The sequence below is a fragment of the Chelonoidis abingdonii genome, chromosome 7 (genome assembly GCF_003597395.2).
Source record: "Chelonoidis abingdonii isolate Lonesome George chromosome 7, CheloAbing_2.0, whole genome shotgun sequence".
In the NCBI taxonomy this organism is placed as follows: Eukaryota; Metazoa; Chordata; order Testudines; family Testudinidae; genus Chelonoidis; species Chelonoidis abingdonii.
In genome coordinates this window covers 42,680,340-42,706,055 of record NC_133775.1, presented here as the reverse complement: position 1 = coordinate 42,706,055, position 25,716 = coordinate 42,680,340, and the positions used below count along the sequence as shown (strand labels likewise).

Below are 25,716 nucleotides of genomic sequence, written 5' to 3'. Positions count from 1 at the left end.
GAAGAAGAGGAGCCTGCCACGGCCTCATCCGGGGAAGAGAAGGAAGATATTCCGGGAATGAGAGGATCCTGGATGGCACTCTGTTCCTCTGGTGGTTCTTGCACGGAATGCTCAGGGGAGTCTGGAGGATGAGTGACATGTTCCTCTGACTCGTCCGGAGGTGGGCGGGATATGGAAGCTTCTGGCGCCCTGCGTTCCGAAGCAACTATACGGGCCGGGACCAGGGGAGCACCCTGGGCTTGATGGTATACCCAGGGTGTCCAAAAGGACCACTGCTGAGGCCCTACATCATGGGGACGTGTGTCATGGAAAAGCCCCGTGGGCATCTCAGTATCATGGTCCCGGCCATAGTAGCTACCTGCCTGTGAGGAGGCAGACTCCTGTCCGGACGGCCACTGAGGGGCAGCAAACGTAGGCACTGAAGTGCCAATAGACTTCGCAGCTCTGGGTCATGGGGACTGGTGCCGGTATGCATAGCGGTACCGTGAGCCTGACCGGGACCTGCGACCGGCTCGGTGCCGGGAGGTCGACCGGGATCTCGAGCCCCTGTGGTGAGATCTGCTCCGGGAAGAACGGTCCCTGTTGCGGTGCCGGGAGCTCGACCGGTGCCGCGAGTAGCGGGACGGGGAGCGAGAAACGGACTGGTGCCTTGAGGGCGACCGGTACCGCGAGCCCGACCGGTGCCTTGGTGAGCGGTGCCATGACTGTGATCGGTGCCTTGGGGAGCGGTGCCGTGACTGTGATCGGTGCCGTGATTGCGAGCGGTGCCGGGGCGAGCGGTGCCGCGAAGCTGAGCTGTGGCGGGAGCAGGAGCGACGCCACGATGTTAAGCGGCGACGAGAGCGAGACCTCGAGCGGCGGCTGTCTGGAACGGTGACAGAGGATGGCCTAGATAAGAGTGGCTTGCCTCTGGAAAGACTCACGCGTACTGGCGGTGCCGGGGGCATGGGCGGTGCCGGGTCCGTCATGGCAATCAGGTCTCTTGCCGCTGAAAAGGCCTCCGGTGTTGATGGCAAAGTCAGCTCGACCACGGCCGGTGCCGGGGAGCTTCCAGGCGCTGGACTCGACGGCCCGCGCGGGGCTGGAGTCAACGGAGCTGGTTTAGGCAGTGCCGCAGCCGGGATCGGTGCGGGGCGGTCTGCCTTAGCCGCAGCCTCTGTATGTGATGCGGGCGTAGAGGAGCCTGTCCGAGGCTTAGCCAACTTCGACCTCGGAGAGAGGGAGCGGCGCGGAGTTGCCTTCGGTGTCGTCTGCGGTCGGTGCCGCGGAGCCTTAGCGGTACCGACCTTGCTTGGTGCCGTGGGGGCGGCCTCGCTCACCTGCTGGCTTGTACTCGGAGCCGGCGAGGGTGCTAATGCCGCTTCCATGAGGAGCTGCCTGAGTCTAATGTCCCGCTCTTTTGTGTGCGGCTTAAATGCCTTGCAAATGGGCACTTCGACGATAAGTGCGATTCCCGAGGACTTAAGACAGGATCGTGGGATCCCTGTTGGCATGCCAATGACAGGCGCACATGCTTAAATCCGGTGAGCCAGTATGGCTACGGTACGGGCGCGGGTAGGGGAGAGCCCAGGCCCGCGAAACTATACTAACAATTATGCTAACAACTATAACTCTAAACTGTCACTAATCTAATTAACTATGTAAAACAGAACGATTAAGGTAACAAGAACGAAGATAAGCGAGTAGCTAGGGAAATGTGGAGGTCAGCTAAGCCGCACTCACTGTCTCAACGACCGACACGGGCGGTAAGAAGGACTGAAGCGTGGCGGGTCGCTGGGGTATTTATGCGGACGCCATGGTGGCGCCACTCCAGGGGGCGCCCAGCCGATCCGCCGAGTGTTGCTAGGGTAAAAGTTTCTCCGACGGCTGTGCACGCGGCGCGCACACACTAACTGGAATGGATATGAGCAATCACTCGAAGAAGAATTGGCTGTTAAGTGTTGAAGACCTGGAGTATCAGACTGTGGTACTGATCTCTCTCTCTCACTCTGTAATCAGGATCTGATTAAAAATCAGAGAGATGATTTGGAAAGTTCCGTCTTCTATACTCTATGGAATTCACTAAATATTGTTAGGAAGCAGGAGGAAGAGGTGGAGGTGGGGAAAGAAGGGTGGAGAAAAATTTCATATTCTTTTAGTCATTTTAGCTATACATTTTCTGTGGCTTTGCAATAAGAACAGCCAGCACTGCACAGCTGTTGTGGCACAGATTAAATGCTTGCTGACATTCTCATACTTTCTCCAGTGTCTCATCATTTGATTGCTTTTACCTCACTAACAATTAAACTGAAGACAGCAGTGCAGTTCCTATAGTGTAGTCAGTTAAAACAGTGTTGCAAAAAGAATCTTTCTGACATGGTAACTTTGAAATCAGCTGGAGGTGATAAAGGTTGCACCTTCAAAAATGGTGAATGTGAAAAATACTGAAGTGCCATTGGCTGTGTCTACTGGTGGCTAAAGCCAGGTTGTTCAGATGTGTTATGCTGGTGTATCTGGTGAAAATACTGTTTTGCTTTCTTTGGGTTTTTTTGCCCCCAATGAAAACTTTTGTAGTTTACCTTTCACAATGTTGCAGCAAATACATTCTCCTAAACTACGGTCACGCCACATGGGACTTTTCTCTTCCAGGGTTAAGTGGTTGTTAAGTTCCCTTGCTTATTCAACTTCAAAAAGTGCTGTAGGTTGTATAAATGCAAAACAGATTTGTGATGAGACTTACTGAAGAAATGGTATAAAAGACTCCCAAACTCTTTTCACATGGGACATTAAGGTTTTCCTCCAGATCTGGAGTTCAAATTAATGCTCTACTTGCACAATGAATTTTTTATATTCTAGAAAACCTATTTAGTTAAAGAGCAATTCAAATTAAACTTATTTTTGTGATTTAGAAGTATTAAAGCAAAGGCAGAGGGAGTGTGGGGACAAATACTGTAGCTTCCTTGATGTTATGACTATGATGATTAATAATAATGCTTGGCTAAGAAGATGATTAACCTTGTTATTTTATTCACAATTCACATTTGTATCAAACAAAACCTAAATCAGAATATATTGTTGCTGTGTCAAAACCAACATCTGTATAATATCAAGCCAGTTTCAAATGTCTTCAAGGAAAAAAAACATCTGAGAAGTCTCCTGACAGGGTGATGGATTTCTGGGGGAAATTTTTCTGTATGCACTAATAGATCGACTCAAATAATAATAGAGAGAGATTAATAAACAAAGGCGAAATTCTGCACTTCATTATGGATGCTGAATTTCCTACTTAAGTTAATGGGAATTGCATGTGTCTATTCAGGACTAGAACCTGGCTCTACAGAAAGGGCTCGATCATGCAACCTCTACAGTTAATGACAAAACCTCTTGCTGACTTCAGTGGTGCATGATATCAGGACCATAATATTTACAGTGATGTAAATAATGGGAGAACTGGAACTCAACTGTTTGTTAGCAAAAACCTTGGGGAACATCCAAATTTGTATAAGCATATCTGAGACCACTTAAAAAAAAAGTGTTCATCCTGACACCGTTGGAAGCCTGAAAAACACCCCGCTGATATTATAGGGTTATGAAAGCAATGCATGAAAGTCATGCCAGTACAATCTTTTTACTTTTGTGTTTTGAATTGGTTATTATTCCAAGAGAGATTTCTGTTTATTTGAAATTGGCAATTAGAAAAACAAAAAACAAACAAAACAAAACATAAAATGTCATTTGATTATCTTGATTGCATCTTGTATTTCAGTATATGGTCTGTCGCTAAACTCTGACTCATCTGCCACCAGAAGGCTTCAGAGGTGATAATCACCCACACAAAGCTATTTGCACATCATGTCAATCCTATCCCATGTCTAATTATACTCTTTATAACAAACTGTTTAGCATAATTAGTGAAATTATGCTCCACAGGAATAAAGACAGAAGTTATCTGATAGAAGATTAAAGTTTTTTAAAGTCAGGCGTACAGGTACAAGCTAATAACTTTGCTATTTGGTCACAATAAAATACATTTTGATATATTTGCCTACATACAATTATTGTTTAAAGTAAGTCAGAGTAACTTTTTGTATAATATTTACGAATTGGAGGAAGGTATAACTGATCAGAAAAGCTTACATAATTATGAAATGGTTTTGGGATTCATAAATTGCTAACAATCTCACCAATATTTTTCCAGCCACGGCTGAAAATGGCTGTAAAGACCAGCACTGGAATCAAGTATGCTGGAAATGATCAAACAACCTATTACTCAATTGATAGACAACAGCAAGTACAAATGACCTTAATGGGAAAGCTCTGTTTTATTTTATTTTTTTGTAGATGATCAGAAAGGATGTTTACTTAATGACCACTCTTTCTTTGTGTTTAAACTTTAATGATGTGCTGCTTTAATATGAGATACTTTGAGATCAAAGAGAACACAGTATTATACATATATGTACACAAAGATAAATATATACAATGTTGATTTTTCTTTGGGCATGCTTTGATCATAAAAGTCTTATGGGTGTTACCTGAACATCTGTTGTGGTGACATTTTCTTTGTATGTTGGCAGTTTTGTGTTCATTTTTTCTATATTAAACTGGGAAAAGCTTGAAGCACACAAAAGCCAATACACCAGTTTATTGTTTCATAGCAAGCAAAAAAATGGTGTCACCTGAGAATAATTTCCTGTCCTCAGCTGAGGACAGAAATCTACCCTTATGAACACAAATATTGTATTAGCAAAGACAAAAAGAGAAGAAATCATGCAGAATCCATTAAAGCAGCCTCAAGTAATTAATCATGTTTGTTTTTTAAGTATTGATTCTAATTCTGTTAAAACATAGTTACATAGTGGAGTAGGATCAAGAAGTCAAGGGGCTCTCCATTGTTTAACGACACTTCTGTTATTTCTATCATATAGGAAAGGCCTTTACAAAATTGTACCACGAACAACCACTTTTTCCCCCGAGCTACTGAATACCCCTGTGGGGGAAGAGAAATGTAGTTGGTACAAACAACATAGTCATCTCTTTGTGTACTCATAGATTGGTGCTCAAGCTTCATGCATTCCACATGGTTAGGAAAATTTGCTGAACCCTGCCTCATCTCATTCAAAGGACATCTATACCACATATATTTAAGATAATACACAGACTTGCAGTAACTACTGTATTTCCTAAGGGATGTTAAACTGAATGTTGTCCATTTTAATAAGTAAATGACACTAATCACCTTACCGTAAAAGTTTACAGAATTAAGAGGTCAACAATGCATCCTTTCAGGTCACCATTCTTTAAAAAATATTTGAGTTTCCCTATTAAGTATTCAAAGGCCAACATCTGCTGATGCTCAGAGATGGTGAATGTGGTGAAGAAGGCTGTATGGAGCGTAAGGTGAAAATCACAACGATGTAGTTCATGCAACACAGTATTGACAAACAGTAGCACAACTGAGCTCCAAAAAGCTATTTTGCCATTTATCCATTTCTGTAACTTACAACTGTGGGATTCCAGATAATAACAGTCTGACAATCTCTTTTTATTGCCTTTTATTTAGTTCCTTTTTTGGATACAAAATACATATGCAAATGCAATTGTCAAAGTTGTGAAAGTAGCACATCGTTTTGCCTTTGCAGTGAGGCAAATGTCGAGGGAAACACTAAAGCAGAAAAATTAGACTCTCAAAACTGAAGACTTTCATTGGCAAGTTGTTGTTGATGCTGTTTTGCTATTTAAGGTGGTAAACTGGATGCCATACGATTAAGCTGGCATCTAAATGGACATGAAACACTACTCCCCTTTACAAAGAGGCTAGTTTTGATGGCATTTAATATGCTGTCTAGTGCTTAACAAATCCGTGCCTAAGCCTGTTCATGCGCTTAAGTAAACTGAACTGGTTTATAAATTGAAAGACCTGACCACGCATTTATAAGAAGCAAGGCAGATGTTTTATCCAAATTATTAAAATATTGCTTTTCAGCCAGATATCAGGTATTGCAAATCTTCTTTTGACACTGCTTAAATTGTGATAAACCTGCATAGCACAAAATCTGTGCCTAACGCCTATGCAAAGCAGAGGCTGTGCAGGAACATTCTCTCACTCAGCTACTGAAAGATACCTTTTCTGCTTCAGTGCTTTATTTCTAATTAGCTATCATTCCATGACTGTACCCGCTTCACAACTGTAGGATGGTTTGACTCAAAGACCATATTCTTATTTTCTGTGTTGTTTTTATTTATAATAGCTGATTTTTTTAAAAAGGCAATTTTGTATTTTATTAGCTATTTTAAATGTTTTAATTTTGTACAATAAAATGAATCTCAGCAAAGAACCTATTTACTTTGTTCAAGGCCTGATCTAGAGTCCACTGATGTAAATTAAAAGATATTCTCTAGTTTAGCTGTGTTATACAAGGTCACATTAAATGATCACCATTGTCCCTGTCTGGCTTTGGAATCTATGAATCAATTGAAAGACTCTGATTGATACACTACATTCACTAGATTTAAAAACAAAAATAAATACATTTTACTGCATTCTTCCATTTCCCCTTATATTTATCTATTCGTATATACAGCTTTAAGAGCTTTACTCTTCTTGGGTATTAATAGAGCTTAGTGTTTTGAAAAATGTACTTGATAATATTTTCCTACCCAATGCCATCCTGATGTTCCAATTTGTAATGCTAGTGCTTTTATTTGCTGATCAAGAAGCTGTGTTTTCAGACAGATGTACTGTCATGAGCTACATATCATATTTTCTTTGATCACATAATGCAGTTACATGTAAATGCAGTATGGCAAAGTCAATAATATAGTCCCCTTACCGTAAAGCACATTTCAGTGAAACATTAGCTACAACAGAAATGGATGTTGGGAAAATAGAGCTAAGAAGCTGAATAACATAGCAAAGCTAGTCTAGATTTGCTTTTTATTACTTACTACCAATGCTGGAAATACTGGGAATACCTGTAGAAAAAGAGAGCAAAAAAGGCATAGTTAGTGGTTTACTGTAGGTGTCTAAAAGGCTATATAGCATTGCATCAAATATTTGGAACTTATTTTCTCATACTCTTATACATTTCAGAATCCTGTATCAATTAACAGCTAGAACCAAGCACTTGCACATACATCCTGCAAGCCTTCTATTTCTAATTGAAGAAGCTTTGGGTTCTTTAATATGAGATTGCAGGGAATTTTGGAAGGTATTTGTTGTGTTCAAAAATGACATTTGGAGCATTTCTGAGACATGCAGGTTTTTTCTGCTCTCATGACTTCATGCAGTTGTTCAGAACCAGTTCTGTATTCATACTAAATAGTTATAGGGTTTCTGTTCTGGACAATAAATACAGGTCATGATATATCAGGTATATCTAGGAAACTATTTTAATATAGGACTAGACGCATTATTAGTTGCTTCAGTTGGCTGCTGAAAATCATTTGGTTCTTTATTAGATTAACTTTATCTAGCTATCATTTTTGTTCCTCATTTACCTGTCAGTTGTCTGGATTAAGCTATGTAATAGAAATTTAATTGAGCAAAATAATACAACACATTAGGTCACTCATATTGATCATGCCCCTCATTGATTTTTTTGCTCTCACTTCAATTCTCAAGTTGAATTAATGTGGGAGAACCACTCTAGAGTGTGACTGGATGTTGTAGAAAATGTGGATGTGCAATATTCCTTGCAATATAGTTCTCCTTAGCTAAAGTGAAAGATGCCTATGAGACTGTTTACAGGCTGTCATAAACAGATAGTTAAGGGTTAATGTCTCTTTTACCTGTAAAGGGTTAAGAAGCTCAGTAAACCTGGCGGACACCTGAGCAGAGGACCAATAAGGGGACAAGATACTTTCAAATCTTGGTGGAGGGAAGTCTTTGTTTGTGCTCTTTGTTTTGGGGGTTGTTCACTCTTGGGACTAAGAGGGACCAGACGTCAATCCAGGCTCTCCAAATCTTTCTGAATCAGTCTCTCATGTTTCAAAATTGTAAGTAACAGCAAGGAAAAGGCGCGATTAGTTTTATTTTGTTTTCTCAACTTGTAAATGTTCGTTTTTGCTGGAGAGGATTTTACCTCTGTTTGCTGTAACTTTGAACCTAAGCTAGAGGGGTTCCTCTGGCTATATGAATTTGATTACCCTGTATTTTCCATCTGATTTTACGAGATGATTTTTTTACTTTTCTTTCCTTAATTAAAGCTTTCTTTTTTAGAACCTGATTGATTTTTCTTGTTTAAGATCCAGGGATTGGATCTGGATCACCAGGGATTGGCGGTGGAAAGGAGGGGCGATGGCTATTTCTCCTTGTTTTAAGATCCAAGGATTGCATCTGATGTATCACAGGGAATTGGTGAAGTCCCTCAAGGCAACCCAGGGAGGGGAAAGTTTTGGGGGGACAGAAAGTGCTCCAGACACTGAAATTCTGGATGGTGGCAGTGTACCAGATCTAAGTTAGTAATTAAGCTTAGAAGTGTCCATGCAGGTCCACACATATGTACCCTAAAGTTCAGAGTGGGGAAGGAACCTTGACACAGGCCCATAGGCTAAAGGCACAAACTGCAGCTTAGTATTTTAATCCCTCGTACTTGCATCATCTCAGTTAAATAGTTCACCTTTTATAAGTTTTATTGACTTTTGATGGCATGGTGTTATAGTGTAGAACTCTATTTCTCCATTAGCATCTACTATCCTTTTAAATTCCTTCCTGAAATTCTTAATGCAGAGAAACTATGGGACGAATTCTGCAACCTTTACTCAAGGGAATGACGTGCAGGAGTATGCATTACTCAGTGTAGACTAGGGTTGCAGAATCAGGCATATTTTATGATAATTATTTTTATCATCATATATTAAGTAGTAACCTACTGTGCATTATGGCTATATCCTAGGCTCTGTCAGATTCTTTGTACCAGTAGAGTCTTGAGCTTCTTAAGTCTGCTGGGGATTCTGCCAGGGTGGCAGCATCACTGGGAGTGTAGAATACACAGCCAAATACAGGCAGTCCTCAGATTTTTGACACGATTGGTTCCTGAAAATTGCGTAGTAAGTCGAAACATTGTAACTCATAACTGCAATACACTCTATTGCAGGACCAATCATTGTAAAGTCGAAACCAATGGTTGTAAGTTGAATCAGGGTGTCAATTCGGAAACGTAGTAAGTGCTGTTTGTCCTAAGTCGAACGTCATAAAGTTAAGGCCTGCCTGAACATTCCCCACTGCAATCTGGTTTAGGAGCATGGCTGGGAGGAAAAGGAGTACATATTAAGGCAGCTCCAAATTATGTAATGGTTGGGGCCACGTAGCACTACTAGCTCCAGGGCCAGGGAATCATAAATTGCTCCTTTGTGACTCCCCACCTCAATTACAGATAGTGCTTTCTGGGCACTTGTAAGAATTGTGTCCCAAAAGTCTTATATTCTGTTTGGAAACCCTGTGTGCTCAGTCATGCAAGGTGCAGAGTATCACCTTATAGAAGGCTCTCAGCAATTTTCAGGACTGGGCTCCATATGCAAACACTTTTTATAAAATAATGTATTTTACTCCTCCTGAAAATAAACTGATGTTTAAAGCGAAACTCCAGCAATGTTTCAAAATTTCAGAATCATATAATTAGTATCAAAGACTACAACACTGATATTTTTAAACAGAGAAAATTAAAATTGTATTTACAGAAATAAAAAATCTCTCATTCCACTACTGCCATCTTTTCTTGGAAACAGATTAACAATGATAAAATCTCTTTCCCGTTGTTTTCAAAGTTTAGTTCCTTTTCTATTTAACACTGTGGCAGTTTAGTCATGTTTTTAATTAAGATGTTTTATTTTCTTTATACACAGATGGGACTTGTACAGATAAAAAGGTAGGTAATATTCTCACACCTCCCCTGTGAAATGGTATTTAATATTCCCTTTTATGTGCGCGCACATGCGCGCACACGCACACACACTCTCCCTTCTCTTCTTCTCCAAGGCAAGTTGCAAGATAGGGAGAGGTTTTCTCATTAATTTGTACTTCTCTTCCTTTACTCAATCTCAAACATCTCAATGAAAAATAATGAAGATTTCCTTAGCAATGAGGAGTAATGAAAACAAGGTAACTGCTTGTCTGAAGGACTATGCCCTAATCTTGTTAGCTTGTTTTCACATTCCCTATTTGAGAAGCTTCTTTTGCTATTTCCATGCAGATTTCTCAATAAGGAAAGAGAAGCTCTGAGTTACAGTGTACTTCTCTCTGTCTCCTAAAATATGTTTTGCCCTGGAAGGAGACAGAAAAATAAATTGTGCACATAACAGGAAAATGCTTTATACCAGCGGTTCTTAAAGTCCCCTGTTTTAAGGGGGTTGTCAGGGCCAGCATTAAACTGGCACGGAGCCAGGGCATAAAGCCCCACCCTGAGTCCTGCAATCATGGGGCTTAGACTGAAGCCACAAGGGGCCATTTAGGGAGGGTGGGGGACACCTGTCCCCTTGAGTTTCATACCACAAATTTCAGCTCTGCACATGGCAGGGCTGACAGCCAGAGCCCCAAGCTTCTCCACAGCAGGGCTTCGAGCCTGAGCAACTTAGCTTTGTGCATCCTGTGGCATGGGGCCATAGGCAGTTGCCCTGCTTCCCACCTCTTAACCCCAGCTCTGTGCACCACTTCCTCTACTCAGCACCTAGGAAGGAATCAGCATATGTTGCAGTTAAAGCCAGTTTGAAAAGTTAATATAGAAATAATTTTAGCAAGGGACTGTTTTCTGAAGAAATGTGGAAGAAAGGGAGGCAATGAATGGGAGTCAGTTGCCACTTGCAGCAAAAGAAGAGCTCACAGTGAGGATCTAAGCAGCAGTAAAAAAACAAGAAACCAAAAATACAATTGGAAATATTTGGAATAGGGATTTACTGGGCTGATTTTGAGGGGGAGCCATGGCCACAGTGTGGTGTGTGTGAAGTTCTGGCAAAGGAGAGCTTAAGACCATCTAAAATGTGGCACCCACTTGGAGACATGGTGCAGTTCTATTCAAACAAAATCACTTGATTTCTTTTTTCAGCAAAAGCTGAGAGAGCTACAGGGCCAGAAGAGAGTAGTGAAATTGGCAGCTACAACAAATGAGAGAGCCCCTGAGGCATCTTTCGCTGTGTCATACTGGATAGGTAAAACTGGGAAACCACACTCTATTGAAGAAGCTTGTTTTCTGCCATGTGCCAAGGAATGATTTGATTATACTGGGGCAAGGTGCAGCAACTCAACTTGATTCAATTCCCCTGTCTAATGACACTATTGCCAGGTGTATTCACAGTATGGCAAATGATGTGACTGAACAAGTGATCACCAAAATCAAGCAAAGTTCTTTTTTTCCCCCCATTCAACTTGATGAAACAACAGATGTGTTGGGGACTGTTCATGTGCTGACATACGTAAAATTTGAGAACGATGAAAAACTCCAAGAGGAATTTCTGTTCTGACGGCTATTACTACAGCATGCTGCATGGGAACAGCTTTTTGCACTTTTCAATGCTTCTGTCTCTGGTTCTGGCTTGGAACGGCAGTGCTGTGTAGGAATTTGCAGTGACAGTATTTGTGCAATAACTGAAAAAAATAGCGGGTGAGTCACCTGAGTGCAGGCTATTGCACTGCAAGCAGTGTGGATGCACTGTTTTATACACAGGCAAGTCCTCGTTGCAACAACAACAACAAAAAGTCACCCAATCTAAAACAAGTTCATGATGAAGCTGTTCAGAGAGTCAACTTAATCAAGAGCAGCTCAACAAGTGTACATCTATTTGGAGTTTTGTGTGGTGAGATGGGAGCACCATCAGTTACTTCATCACAGAAAAGTTTGGTGGCTATATCGGGGAAAGGTACCAGAGTAACACAGTGTACTGGGGTCCTGTAGTAATTTTTGTTTTCAGAAGAGGATTGCAGTGCAGTGAAGTTTGAGAACCCCTGCTTTATAGTAACATCAATTGTCAGGAGTTCTGGAGGCATATATTAGACTTGATTTTCTGGTTGAGCTGTGCTTGGTGCAAGCACTTAAGGTAATGAGCAAAAGGAAAGTTTAAGGGTTTTTTTTGTTTGTTTTTTGTTGTTTTTGTTTTTTTTGCTGATCCTAGGGTCATGTAGGAGTTTGCACCTTATGGCTGCTCTACTATGCACCTGACTGTCTGTGGCAATAATGGACCATCCTGGCATTCAGGAATAGCTGGAGTGGAGAGAGAACCACATTCTCATGGCAGGGCTTTTGCGGAGAGTCTGGCCTAAAGCTTCTATGTCACTGGGAGAATGTTTTGTTGGTCTGATTCACTGGGATTCTGGCCCCTTTACACCAGTGGAATGATGCAAATAGGCTGTAGAGTGATGGAGAATCAGACCCATTATCTATCTTGATATAGAACTCCCACTCATCTAAATACAAAAAGTAAACAAAACCAAGTTAATTTATAACAAAACTGCATTTTCCTACACACCGCTTTAAAACACATTTAAATTTAACTAAATACAGTTTCATATCTGAATGCTTTCTCCTCTGAAATCAATGGGAAAGAGATTCTCTCTGTCAGTTAATTTGATCACAGGGAAATTAACAACCTCCATAAGTAAAGCTCAGAACCATGTACTTCCACAGATAGCTCTCTAGTAATATCTATATTTTTAGATTTGACTTGTGTTAGAAGCAAATTCACTGTAAATATATATACATATACCCACAATATTTGATAGAAAATATCTGGAGTTTTCCTTTTAAAGGCTTATAACTTGGATTTCTCCAGAATCTTTCTTGAATCTTTCTTGAAAAGGACGCTCTCCTTTTATTGGAGCATTCCACAGTGCATGTTTTAACACCTGGAGGTGAACTAAATTTGGATCCTGTACCAAGGAGTCTGTTCAGGGCTATTAAGTTCCACATCTGATGCTTTGCTAGAATATCTGTACTGCAGCATGACCTGGCAGTGAGTCTTTTTTCCTTTTTCAAATCCCCTGCTGAGGTATGCTTACAGCATCATAACTTCAGCATCAATTTTAGAAGCTCTAAATTTCCTAGTGATTGAAAATCCTGAGATACTGTGAGAAACTTGCCTTTTCTAATCCTCCAAGGGGACTGATTAGTTATGATCATGTGTTTTCAAACTTCTATGGAGCCAGAGGACTATACACAGCAAAACGTACGTTTCTCAGGAAACCTGGCTTATGCGTTTCTCTGAAACAGCCCTAGAATTCCTGCTACTGTAAAAATTGCACTTGTTTGCTTTAGAAAGTCACAATTTTTTAATTCACTGCATGCAAATGGTGTATGTTAAGATTATCACTTATTCTGTGTCCATGCTCCTCCAAGCAATATCACTAGAAAGGTGGCTCTATTTCATTTGAACAGACATGAGAAAATATTTGATCAATGTTTTAAAACAGAGGTGGGCAAACTAGCTGGCCCCTGGCCCCTCCCCCACCGTCCTCCCTCCCCCGCAGCCTCAGCTTACTCCCCGCCAGCGCAATGCTCTGGGCCGCAAGGCTGTGAGCTCTTGGGGCAGCACAGCTGCAGAGCCAGGCCTGACCTGGTGCTCTGTGCTGCACGGTGCTCCAGGCTCAGCCGCCAGCCATCGGTGCTCCAGGCAGCGTGGTAAAGGGTGCGGGGGGGGGGGGTTGGAATAGAGGGAAGGGGAGTCGGTGTGTATGGTCAGGGGTGGGGGTGTGGATAGGGATCAGGGCGGTCAGGGGGGAACAGGGGGTTGAATGGGGGCAGGGGTCCTGGAGGGGGGGCTGTCAGGAATGAGAGGAGGTGTTGGATGGGGGTTCTGGGAGTCCGGGAGCAGGGGTGGTGGTGGTAGTGGATGGGGCCATCAGGGAATGGAGGGGAGGAAGGGGGTTGGATGGGGCAAGAGTCTGAGGGAGGGGGGCAGATAGCAGGTGGGGGCTGGGCCACGACCCCCTCCCCTAACTGGCCCTCCATACACAAGCCAATGCAGCCCTCAGGCCAAAAAGTTTGCCTGCTCCTGTTTTAAAACACAGGCCCTTTTCCCTTGATGGTTCAGTCTCTCAAGCCCAGTCTTTCAGTCTCTATATGTAGGAAGCTCCTACTGAGGTTAATGGGAGTTTTGGGTGTGTAGAGGCATACTTTATGCCTGGGCATACTTTATTTCTAAGAAAGCACAATGCAAGAAGACCTTTTGGAAGCCACAAATAAAACACAATCCGTTCTTGGACTCTTAATAATTTGTGCAATAGTTACTTTGATTTCTTATGCTAGAATTTAGTGACTGTTTAGTGCTGCAGTTTATTTCACTCTATGTAAACAGATTTGTTTCAAGTCAGTCAGGGAGACTGAAGTATTCCATCTCCCAGCAGTAGGTGTCACTATAACTATCAAAAACAACTGTAAAGGCTTAGTGGAGAGGGAACAGTGCATTAGAATAATTTTGCAAGTCACACTTTTTAAAAATATAGCAAATGTTACTTACAGTGTATTGTTTTTCAGGTGTGAATCTGGAACCTTTTATTAACCACTAAATTTGATTCTAATATGAGGGAAGGCAGTTTATCAAGTGCGGTTTACCCTGACATTTCTCTTTCCCTGAATGCCCCAGCTCAAATACACTGCAATTTATTTTCTTTTCCCTTCATCAGGTCTTCCACCTTCTCTCTGCAGCTTACTACCTTCTCTAAGTCCTCATGACCTAGCGACGTTCAATAAGTTGTACATGGTGAGAACAACAGGAAGCATTTCTATTTTGTAACATTTTACCTCACTTATCTCATCTTTCCTGCTTATCATGGATCTATCACCATTGTACAACACTTCTCTTCAAGCAGGCATGTTCCCATACTTCCTATCAGTATTATACCACAAAGGCTTCTTCCAATCTACAGACTGAAGTAAGATTTCTTTAGAAAGCTACTTCCAGTCACTTAAGCCAAACTTCAGTGAAGCTAATTTTGCTTTGACAAGAATTAGGGATGGGAGCTCTCTCTAATTGCGGGCATGCATGAACAAGATGAGTAGCTATTTAGGGACATGACTAGGAATCCTGCTAATATACAAACTCTTGGCCCCCTTCACTCATATCACTCCATTAAAATGATACCATATCATCACATTTTAATATGAATGGGTGCCAAACAGATGAGTTTGGATGAGAAGTCAGCATATCATCTCAAGAGTCGTATCTTCTGCCAAAACCCTTCTCTGTGACAGCTGTGCCACACTGCAAGTAAAAAGAGTTATGAGGCAGAGAAGGAGTAAGGCAGTATTGCTGAGATCCAGGTCCTATTGTCAGAGCGCGTCCCAATGCAGATGTAATTTAGCAAACAGCTTATGGCTGGCAGTTGCCTGGGAAGGAATCTAGGTTCATGTTGTCCTGATCAATCTCTCATTTCATGTTGCACTATGACATGGGAGATGGACTGGCAGAAGTTGGGAGATGTGTAATTCTGAAGTGTCCAGACTGTTTCAGTTTATTCGCTGATGGGATACATTTTGGTGGCTAGGAGCCCAAAATAGTCTTAGATACCATTATTCAACTGAGCAAAGTAGGTAACACCTGTATGTGAAAGAAAACCTAAACAATTGGAGAAAGAAAAGACCAATGGCTGTCAGACATTTGTGGCTGCTGACTAGAAGAGCTCTTCTGTAGCAGGCATGTGGGAAATCTGGTAAGATCACTTGGAGTGTCAAAACATGTTACTTAACAAAACTGCCTATGGCATGTGACAGCATCAGGAGACACAAAAGAGTCAACAGGATGGTACTCGAAATGTTAAGCGGCAGTCAAATACAGAGTTATCAGTCATTCCAGTAAGTGATGGACTAGCCAAGGCCCTTTCACAAGGAACAAAAGCAAAGAGGAGAAATATTTTGCACAGTCAAGAAACCCAATTGATGATGATGGGGGGAGGGGGGGGGATTTGACCCAATTTCAAGAAACATTTTTATGTAACTGCACATTCTGATGGAATCATATTCATCAAAGTTTCTCCAACCAGCGCTAGTCAATAGCCTATACCAAATGCCAAAGCCATTGTTTTGCTGGCACATGCTCAGTTGATGTACGATTACATAAACGGCACAGCAAATATGGAGGTAGAGGGAACATTGATTTCACACACTGATGTATTTTACCCCTAGACTCAAGCACAGCAAGTTTTGTTTGGAGTTGGGATACTGAATGAAGCCTGTAGAGAGCTTGTGATCAAACACAGTGGCTCTCAAAATTTTGCCGGACATAGTTAGACTGTCACTTTTTCTACAACATGGAAAAATGAGAATACTCTTACAAAGTACCCCTCCCCTTTTCTTTTTGAAGGTTCATTTTTTCTACCGGTAAGAAGTTTTCATAATGTTATGCCTGACACTTCATGGTTTGTTGGTTGGTCTGTTACTCTCAGGTTTAACTTGATAAGGTCCTGTTTCCTGTGATTTTCATTTTTGAGTTTTGATTCCTCCCTGCTGCTGCTTTGAAGTGTTAGATAACATCTGAAGCATTGCACACTGCTGCTGGTTTTTAAACTTTTCATTCAACTGCAGTACATAACTCTGTTTCTTCTAAATAATTTTTCAGTGAATGTTTATATTCTAAAACCAGCTTTTTGCTTTTAATCAGGGCGAAATGCCAGCCTTTTTTCTAAAGAAGCTAGTAAGTGATGTCCAAAAGGTTTGATGATTTCATTTCAGTTTCTTTCTTTTCCTCATAGGGATTTAGGTGCATAGCTTGAATTAGAGGAAACTGAGTTAGCGTATATTTTCAGCATGCATAAATAGGAGAATAGATGCCTGTATTTTTGTTTTCATGCCCCTTTTCTCAGCATTGTACCCTTGGGGCCATATCCTGTCTACAATCTGTGCACAGGGTTCTCAATAACATCAAGCAAATAGGAGTAGATGGCCTATAAAGTTGTATCGTAATGCTGGTTAAGCATCTTACACGGGCAATTATGCCATTGTTGAGCTAGACATATATAGACACAACTGGTCACAATCTGCCATCACTGCCTATATTACTGAAAATCCCACACGAATCAAAGAGGTTGCATGCGTATAAATGAATCTGGATCAAAGCAGAAAATATAGCTCAAAATTGGCAATTCTCCTTCATAATGTTTAAAACCTATTATTACACCCCCCAAGGTCACAAAGACTTTGTCTGAAGTTTAACCTTAAAAAAAGGCTGACTTTATGAGCCAGAGTACATTTTTAGGGGTCTGTAGGCAATGGGAACACCCAGCCCTGCTCCCCCCCCACTGCTGGGTGGAGGAAGTGAGTCCAATCTGAGGTCCCTATAACCCATGGGCCAAGAGCACAATGATGCACCATGAGTGGCTACGCTTCTACTACATCTCACACAATTTATAGTTCCCCTTATTTCATCTCTCTTACTTCCTGTGTGAAGGAGGAGAACAGTTTGCGACTTTCGCTTTCAGCTCGAATCCCTGGGCAGGGATCTGTGTAAAGTGTTATTGCTCTCATGCCTTCCAAGTTTGTAGTACTAGGACATTGGTTCCCAGCTGGAATCTGCACTCATACAGTCCTGCTGGGTAGTTTGGGGAGTGGTTCCTCATTGGTAAGGATTTTCAATAAAGTTGTGACCTTCAAATTGCATCATACTATGGCATACTTATCTTAATGTATCCATGTCTGCATCAAAATTCTTGAAGAAATTTATTTATGAAAACATCTGCCCCATTCACAACACAACAACAATCCAAAAGCTCCAACCCTGTCATTTCAATTATTTTCTACATATTTAGGGAAAAATTCTCTCCAGTTTGCACTGTGGATCTCCTACACTTTACATGTTCTCTACTGGAAATTCCATGCGCAGAAACAGGGTAGAGAACGTGAACCAAAGATCCGCAGTGTGGTACAGGGAGGGACCAGAAGGCCATGGCCCCCCACTTTTTACTGGCCATAAGGGAGAGGAAGGGAGGTATCAGGGGGAGAAGAGTGAGTGGGGGGGGCAGGATCTTGTGGAGAAGAATGAGCAGGATATGGGACCACAGTTCGGGCGCTAGTGTCCCCCCACCTTTTAGGGTGCTTCCGCCACCCCAATAGCACTTAATTTTATTGTAGTGGGCCAAGTTCTGCCCTGTAATGCAAACACACCATTCTCATGCAGAGTTACTTATGTGCACGTGAGGGCAGGATTTAATCCAAACTTGCAATTAAATATTTTTATCTTTCCATCACATTATAGACATAGATTTGTTTCACATTTGGGTCCCAAATAAATGACAAACTTTGGCTAGCACTATTTTTCTCTCCTCACAATCAATATATGGACCAGAATTATAGTTATATTGACGTATAGTGCCTTGCTGTACAAAACTACTCACAGATATTTGCTGTGCCCTTAGGAATAGGCAGATATGAGCCAGGACTCCAAGGTCGACCTTGATAATTCTTCTTGCATTTCCCGCAATCTGGGCCTGTAGTATTGTGCTCACATTCACAAAACAATTTTTTGTTTTCTTCTTTACAGCCAGTGGCATGAAGGTTACACTTGCACCTATCAGAGAAAAGGTAGGGTGTTATGTCAAATTGACATTTGATGTCAGACTACTAAGATCCTACTAAAATACTCCTTATGGCAACCAATACAGTTCTCTCTAACTTTGTGGTGTTATTGTTTTAACATGTCTCCAAAGAAATCAATCTAGCTTAAATTGGTTTCGTGCATAAATGCCACATTGCGGTATCCTGCTATTTGGCAGCATTTTGACAATAATAGCTTCATCTGAACTCCAAGGGGTTGATCTCCTCTTATTTACGCCATTTTTACACTGGTGTAGTTCTACTGAAATCAGTGGAGTCACTTCTAATTTTCACTGGTATATCATCCTGCAAAGAGTTCAGTGGGACTAGTCACTTGGATAAAATTAGTCATGTGCTTCAGTCTTCGCAGGATCTGACCCAAAGTGAGATCAGAGTCACATCCCAGGCACAGGTTTTCCATTAAATGTACTCTACAATACCCATTCTTTATTAATAAGGAATGGTTACACAGTAAATGCAAACACTTTTAGATGTATTTTTATACATACGACCAATAAAATGGTGCTTTAAAGAACCAGAGATGCCAGAAAAAATGTTCTCAGATAGCTAGTGTGAATTCCTTGCCTAGGTTCTGAAACACAGATTCAGTGGATGATAAATTAGTAATTAGAAAGTCTCCAGGAAATAAGCCCAATTACTCTGAAAGAAAATGTTTACACAAAACAATAAGTACTGCATTACATACGTTTGGAAAACTTTTGCTAAGATCCTGCTTTTATGGCTGTGGATAAGATAGAGATATATAGCAGATACCAACGGATATGCAATTTCCACAAAAATACATTACCCACATCGTATTTGAATGTAAAATTGTAGAAGCCAACTTATTTGTTGAAGAGGCAGGTTATTACTTTGTATTGTACTGAGCACTGCCCAGTGGCTCAGAAAGAACAATTAATTTGACACCTTAATTTGACAAAATTCTAGCATCTGACGGGCAGAAAAAATAATTTGGTAGAAGTGTTTTTTTTCAAAATGGGAAATAAACTAACTAACTGCAATCTTATCAAAACCATTAAATGAATTAGAATTTGAACTACATTGTTTTTAAAATAGTTGGTATTTTCAGGAATGGAAAAAGCTAGTTTCAGAGACACTAAGGCATCCATTTCTTTCCAGTAGATGTCAGAAATGGGTAAAATCTCCTCGTTATTGGCCCTGGAAAGGAAACTAGTATTTAGCAACTCTGGTTCTTTGTTTTCCTAATGATTATAAATCCAGTGATTTAAAAGGTTCTCATGTGGGCATTTGTTACCTGTTCCATACAGTGCCCAGTAATTAGAGCGAAGCAGCACACGGAATAGCCAAGATTTTTAGCTAGTGCAAATTAACAGCTGCCAAGCTGACTTCCATTTAAAAGGAATATGACCTGAAGCAAGTGGCCACACACACATATCCCCAGGGTAAAACAAACTTGCAGTTGCCTTAAGTGGCAGCTGGAGAAAAGCCACTAGAATTTACAATACAGAAGATGCTATATGCATTCTACTCACTGTTAGAAAGGAGACAGAATGAATTGCTTGTTATTTAAACAATGCTCACTCTAGCTGGAAATATAATCAACACCTTTTAAATTAAAATTTGCAAAAAAAATCTTTTTTTAAACATGACTGAAAAAAAATAAGAAGAGAGACTGTTAACTGTATTTAATTATGAGCTGTGTCCTGCATATACATACTGTATGCAGTGAATTACTTGTAGTGCTAATTTGCTTAAGTGATCTTTTTTCATACAACATTAGCACCTTTCTTGGATGGTGTCCTCTATATATGTACTACATCCAAAACTGCTTTGTTAAAAGAATGTTTAGGTTACAAAGTCAAGCATTCAAGAGATAGGAAATGCTGTGTAGTCTTAATTTGGCCCCTTTGTGTACATGCATTACGAGAGGGTCTTTAATGACATACTATTATTCCACAAAATTCCTGCCTCTTTCATTCAGTGAATGAGCAGTTATTAAAATTTTTTTATCCACCTCATTCAGTGTATGGCACCAGGCCTTATTTAATGGACACCATCCAGCGCCTGTACTGAATACTAAATTATGCATTTCCTCATGGACAGTTCTATGGTGCTCTTTCCATAGTATCTGAGTGCTTCACAGACACTAATGAATTTACCTTCATAACATTCTCTGAGATAAAGAAGTATTATTATCCCCATTTCACAGATGGGGAACTGAAGCACAGAAATATTAAGGCCAAAATTGTCAAAAGTGTCTACTAATTGTTGGGTGGCCAATCTGAGCCTACCTATGAACTGATTTTTCAGAGTACTTAGCATTTTTATAGCACTTACATGTTCATGGCACAGCTCCAAATGATTTTAATTATAGTTGTGAGTGCTCAACACTTCTGCAAATCTGGCCTTAAGTATTTCACACTGGGTACCCAGGCAATAAGGAACACACAAGTATGAAGCAATTCTGAACATTTTAATTTAAGTGACTTTTCCAGCACACACAGGAACTCTGGCAGAGGCAAAGATAGTGTGGCATTCATCTGCACTAACCGTAAGACCATCTTTTCTCTTCCTGCAATTCCCTATCTCATTCACTGCACATCTTACAACTCCAGCCCACCACCACCTTTTCCGACAAGCCTCCAGCTCTGACCAACTTCCCCCTGGACAGTGTTGGGTAACCTTAACTATACATGGCATTACAATCTCTGCCATAACACATATATAAGTGCCAAACACAAAAATGCAGATTTACACCAGCTGAGAATCTGTCCAGTGCATGTGTGTAAAACCCTCATGGTAGAATCACCCACAAAATAACAATATAATAATGTAGCACCTACATATGAAAGAAAATCTCAGACAAAGACCAAATGATTACAGGAAAAGGGAAGAGTAGAATAGGAAGAGTGATTCTAATTGGATTATAGAAGCAGTAACAAATTTGAATGTTGAATGACTGGAAATGAAAACTGCCTCAAGAGTGTTAAGGGGGCTGAGTGAATATATGGGGGCAGAGCGGAGACAGACAAAGACCTGTGATTCAGATAACATTGATAATTAAACATAAAGCGTAGGCAATGTTGAAGAATCCTGAAAACCACAGTTATGCAGACAGAACTGTCTACAGTTCCCTTGAAGAAGACTGCAAGGACTGTGACTTCATGAAGGATTACTTAATAATCAGAGGTTAAAAAAATAACAACTGGTATTATAAAAGGGAGAGTCAAAACGATGAATACTCAGAAACAATTAAGGCTTGCAGGAAAAGGAGAAAGGCTGGAAAAAAAGAAGAAGAAATGAGTTAGTGCTCAGAGGATAGCCCAAGTGACATACAGGAACAACTATCACATGAAAAAGATCACCACCTCATCTAGAGGATAAAGGAATCATGATTGCAATAAGCAGCAATATGTTTATAAAGGATAGATCGTGTAAGAAAAAACTGACTGCTTTTCCTGCCCAATGATACCATAAATATGAAGGGGATGCAGCAAGCATAGCACATTTGGATTGTACAAAATACTCTCTGGTACACTTTCACATGATTGGAAAACTAGCTGAAAAACTGTACCAGAAAGAAAAGATAAAGGGCTTGTCTACCCAGCCCCACATTGTGAACTACTGTGGTGTGAACTGCGGCCGCGCTAAACTTTTGCACTATAACTGCCCTGTGTAGACTCTGCTAGCAAGAACTACAAGGTATGTTGTTTGCATTAATGTAGTCCTGTTTGAAATTGGACTACATTATCACAAATTAGGTATCTGTGAGTTTGCACTAATGGGATCTACACAGGCCTACACAACGCTTTTGTGCCGCCTGCAGGTCACACCCCTATAGTCCATGCTGTTGGGCCACATAGAGAAACCCAAAGACTAACGGCATTGTATTGCTCTGTGGAAGGATCTTTAATGAAGTATGGGATAATGTCAGTGTTGAGTCTGATCTTCTGGAACACCATTGTTAATGATCTAGAAATGGGACTAAACTGTGTGCTAATGAAATCTGAAGAGGATACTAATTTGGGAGTAGTGAATATCAATGAAATCATATGACCTGTCCCAGAGAGTAGAAACACTGCAGAAAAATAATAAAGTGTGAGTCAGATAATCTGAAAAAACATAAGGTCTGTTTCTCTTCCCCTTTATGCCAGTGTCACCCCATTGATTTTAGTGGAGTTACTCCTGATTAACAACTAATGTGAGAACCAGGCCCCTACTCAGTCAGAGGGTGAAACCTAGATAGCAATAATAGTAAAAGAGACCAAAATATACTAGTGGATGGCACATTAGACATGAGTTTTAATATATTATGCTTATAAATAAATAAAGCCAGTAAAGTTGTGTGCTGTACACAGAGGAACATCACATTCTGGAGAAAGGGGTCTATAGTCTCTTTCTATATTGCTCTAGTGCAGGGGTCTCAAACTCAAATGACCATGAGGGCCACATGAGGACTAGTACATTGGCCCATGGCCGCATTACTGACACTGACTGGGAGCTGCTGGGGGCGGTGCCTGAAGTAACATCAACACATACACTCCTGTGCTTCTCCTCCGCCAGGTTCTGTCTGCTTCCCGGAGTGGCGCAGCACAGGGGCAGGGCAGGCAGGCAAGGAGCCTGCCCTGCCCCCGTGCACGTCGGGCCGGAGCCGCTCAAGGAGCTCGCGGGCCACAGAAAATAACCTCGCAGCCCGCATGTTTGAGACTCCTGCTCTAGTGAGACTGCACTTGGAATCCTGCAGTTAGTTCTGGGCATTTCATGATGCATGCATTGATAAACTGCAGGGAATTCACAGAAGAGCAATAGGAAAGACTTGAGCGCTGGAAGGAGAAAAGGAAGGGTGAAAGTGTTTCTTGGACCTACTTCCTTCATGATTATTGGTACAGATACAGTTGACAGAATATGTGAAGACGTGTAATAGAAACTGGAAAGTCTTTTCCCATCCTGTTTACAAAGTAAATGTTAGATGATTATAATAAAATTTCACATCCAGGTTTTTTTTAAGTCCAAAGAAATTCAAATTGCTTCACAAACTTTTGTATATGAACATAACTTTTTATATAAAGAAATCCAGCTACCTCTGGCACACCATGCAATAATGTGTTTGGGTGTGTTAGGGGGAGGGGCAGAGCGAACAAACAGAGGAGCTATCAGAATGTAGGTAAAATGCTGCAAATGGAAGAGGATATACTCAGTAGCCCACTGTACACCATGCCCTCTGTACATCATGTAAGAATAAAGCAGATGTTAAAGGCAAAACATAAGTCTCATACTGCATATATTTAAAATAAGAGGTTAGGGCAAGGTTTAATGATTTCCCACATCTTCGTAACCCTTCAATAAGCTACTGACTGTTCCAGGAGCAATTAGAAGAAAAGGGGGGAGGGAGAGGCCCCCCCACTGGCTGTCTGCCCAAAGGGAGTGGTTTCATCTGTCTGTTACATCTGATGACAAAGCAATTTTTCAAGCTCTCTCTTTATCGCTCATTATGGCAGCCACCTTGTCAGAGCTGAGCCTGTGAAAGTGAATACCAACTCTCCACAATGGTTGTCTGTATTTGGAAACTTAACATCCTAATGTTTCTACAGCTCAGCTGATTTTCATCTTTCCAATCCAACCTGTGAGAATGTTTACTGCCTAAATGCCGTGTTTAGGGCATACACAAAAATACAATTCTTTTCAATGTGCAAATTTAATTCTGAATAGCCAGAGATTGATATCACTGTCCAACACTATAAACTCCACTCTAATTCTGTAGGAGAACAAATTTGTTTTTCTGACCACTCATCTTTGACAGACTCATTATTTTGTCATAAAGCAATTTCAAACAAATGATATTTTTGGCAGTTATATCAGGTGTAGGAAGCATTCTGGTGCATTCAAGGAATAGCTCTGCTTTAGTGGGAGAAAGAAGCCTTGGCATCCTGAGTTTCTCACAAATTCTATTTACATATAGACAACTGACATTAAAATGCTGTAAATACCACTGAGGTAATTGCTAACAGCATGCTGATTCACTTGCATGTGAGTGCCAACCAGCAGACTGGAGGTCACATGAGGGGATCGTTCATGTCAACAAAAGAGAGAGAGGCTCTTTGATACATTTTTAATGATAAGCCATATGTTCCTCACTTAAACACATTTTTGGATCCTTCTATGTCATTGCCAAAGTTTAATAAATCAACTTAAAAACAACTTGCTATGCAAAATGAAGCATGCATAAAATAGATCTGCATCAGCCAGTTCTTCACCCCATGTATTCTGTCAGCCAGCCTTGAAGTTGAACAGGATTCTGTATAGAGCCCTTCTAATGCTGCAACTCCAGCCATGACAGAGACACTCAACCCAGTTTCCACACAATTCCTTTATGTAGTGTAGACAGGATATAAACAGTATCCTACTATGCTAAAGCTTTGGAGGCATTGTCTATATTAGGGAATTTTTACCAAAATGACTGGTTGTTAGCAGCATTGTGAGTCCTCATGTAGGCAACTCTTCAGTTCCAGCAGCCATTTATAGCACCTTGTTGGTTACACTTGCTCTGAAAAGGGTGAGCCGACACCATGCTGAAGATGGCTGCTAGAGTATGAGAACCATTTATATGAATGCTACCAAGGTTGCACACAATGGGGCAACTTCACCAGTCTTAGCAACAGTGGGCTTTTTGCTCTTGTACAACAATCTCTAATGTAGACAAGGCTGGAAATTTATGTTGTAATGATGTAACAAGTTTCCCCCTGTTATGGATGAAGATGGAGTGAAGATGGGCCATAATTTTAAAGGAACACTGTCAATATTTTTTTTTTTAAAAAAAAGCTCAAAGTAGTTTCAGATTAAACGCCTGCCCCTGAACTCCCTGCTATTTTCTGTATTTTACCATTACAGGTTTTTTTAATTTTGTTTTATATTTTCCTCTCCTCTATTGTGTTGTGTGGGAAACTCACTCTAACAACAATGGAAAAGAATGGTAACTTACCTCATAGTAATTGGAGTTCTTCGAGATGTGTGGTCCCTATCTGCATTCCATTGTAGGTATGCATATGTTCCATGCACCTGAGACTGGAAGATTCTTGCTAGCAGCATTTGTTGGTCTGTGCCAGCGCCTCTCTCCTACTAGCTAGGTCATAAGGGACAACATGGACCAATCACCTCTCCAGTATCATTCTACTGTGAATTAACCTAGGATAAAGTATGCAGTAGAGGGGTTGGAGGGCAAGTAGCAGAATACAGATAGGCACCA

At 41.0% G+C, this 25,716-nt stretch overlaps 1 protein-coding gene across 4 annotated transcripts in view; it reads right to left on the bottom strand.

The window, feature by feature from the left end:
• Positions 1-25,716, bottom strand: part of NTNG1 (netrin G1) — a 223,447-nt gene that overhangs the window by 71,971 nt on the left and 125,760 nt on the right. For all 4 annotated transcript variants that reach the window (XM_032803727.1, XM_075067837.1, XM_032803729.1 and 1 more), the window contains exons 4-5: positions 18,293-18,465; positions 6,928-6,954 (exon numbers count right to left, since the gene is read on the bottom strand). In XM_032803727.1, the coding sequence (XP_032659618.1) occupies positions 6,928-6,954; positions 18,293-18,465 (200 nt within the window). The remainder of the gene's footprint in view (positions 1-6,927; positions 6,955-18,292; positions 18,466-25,716) is intronic.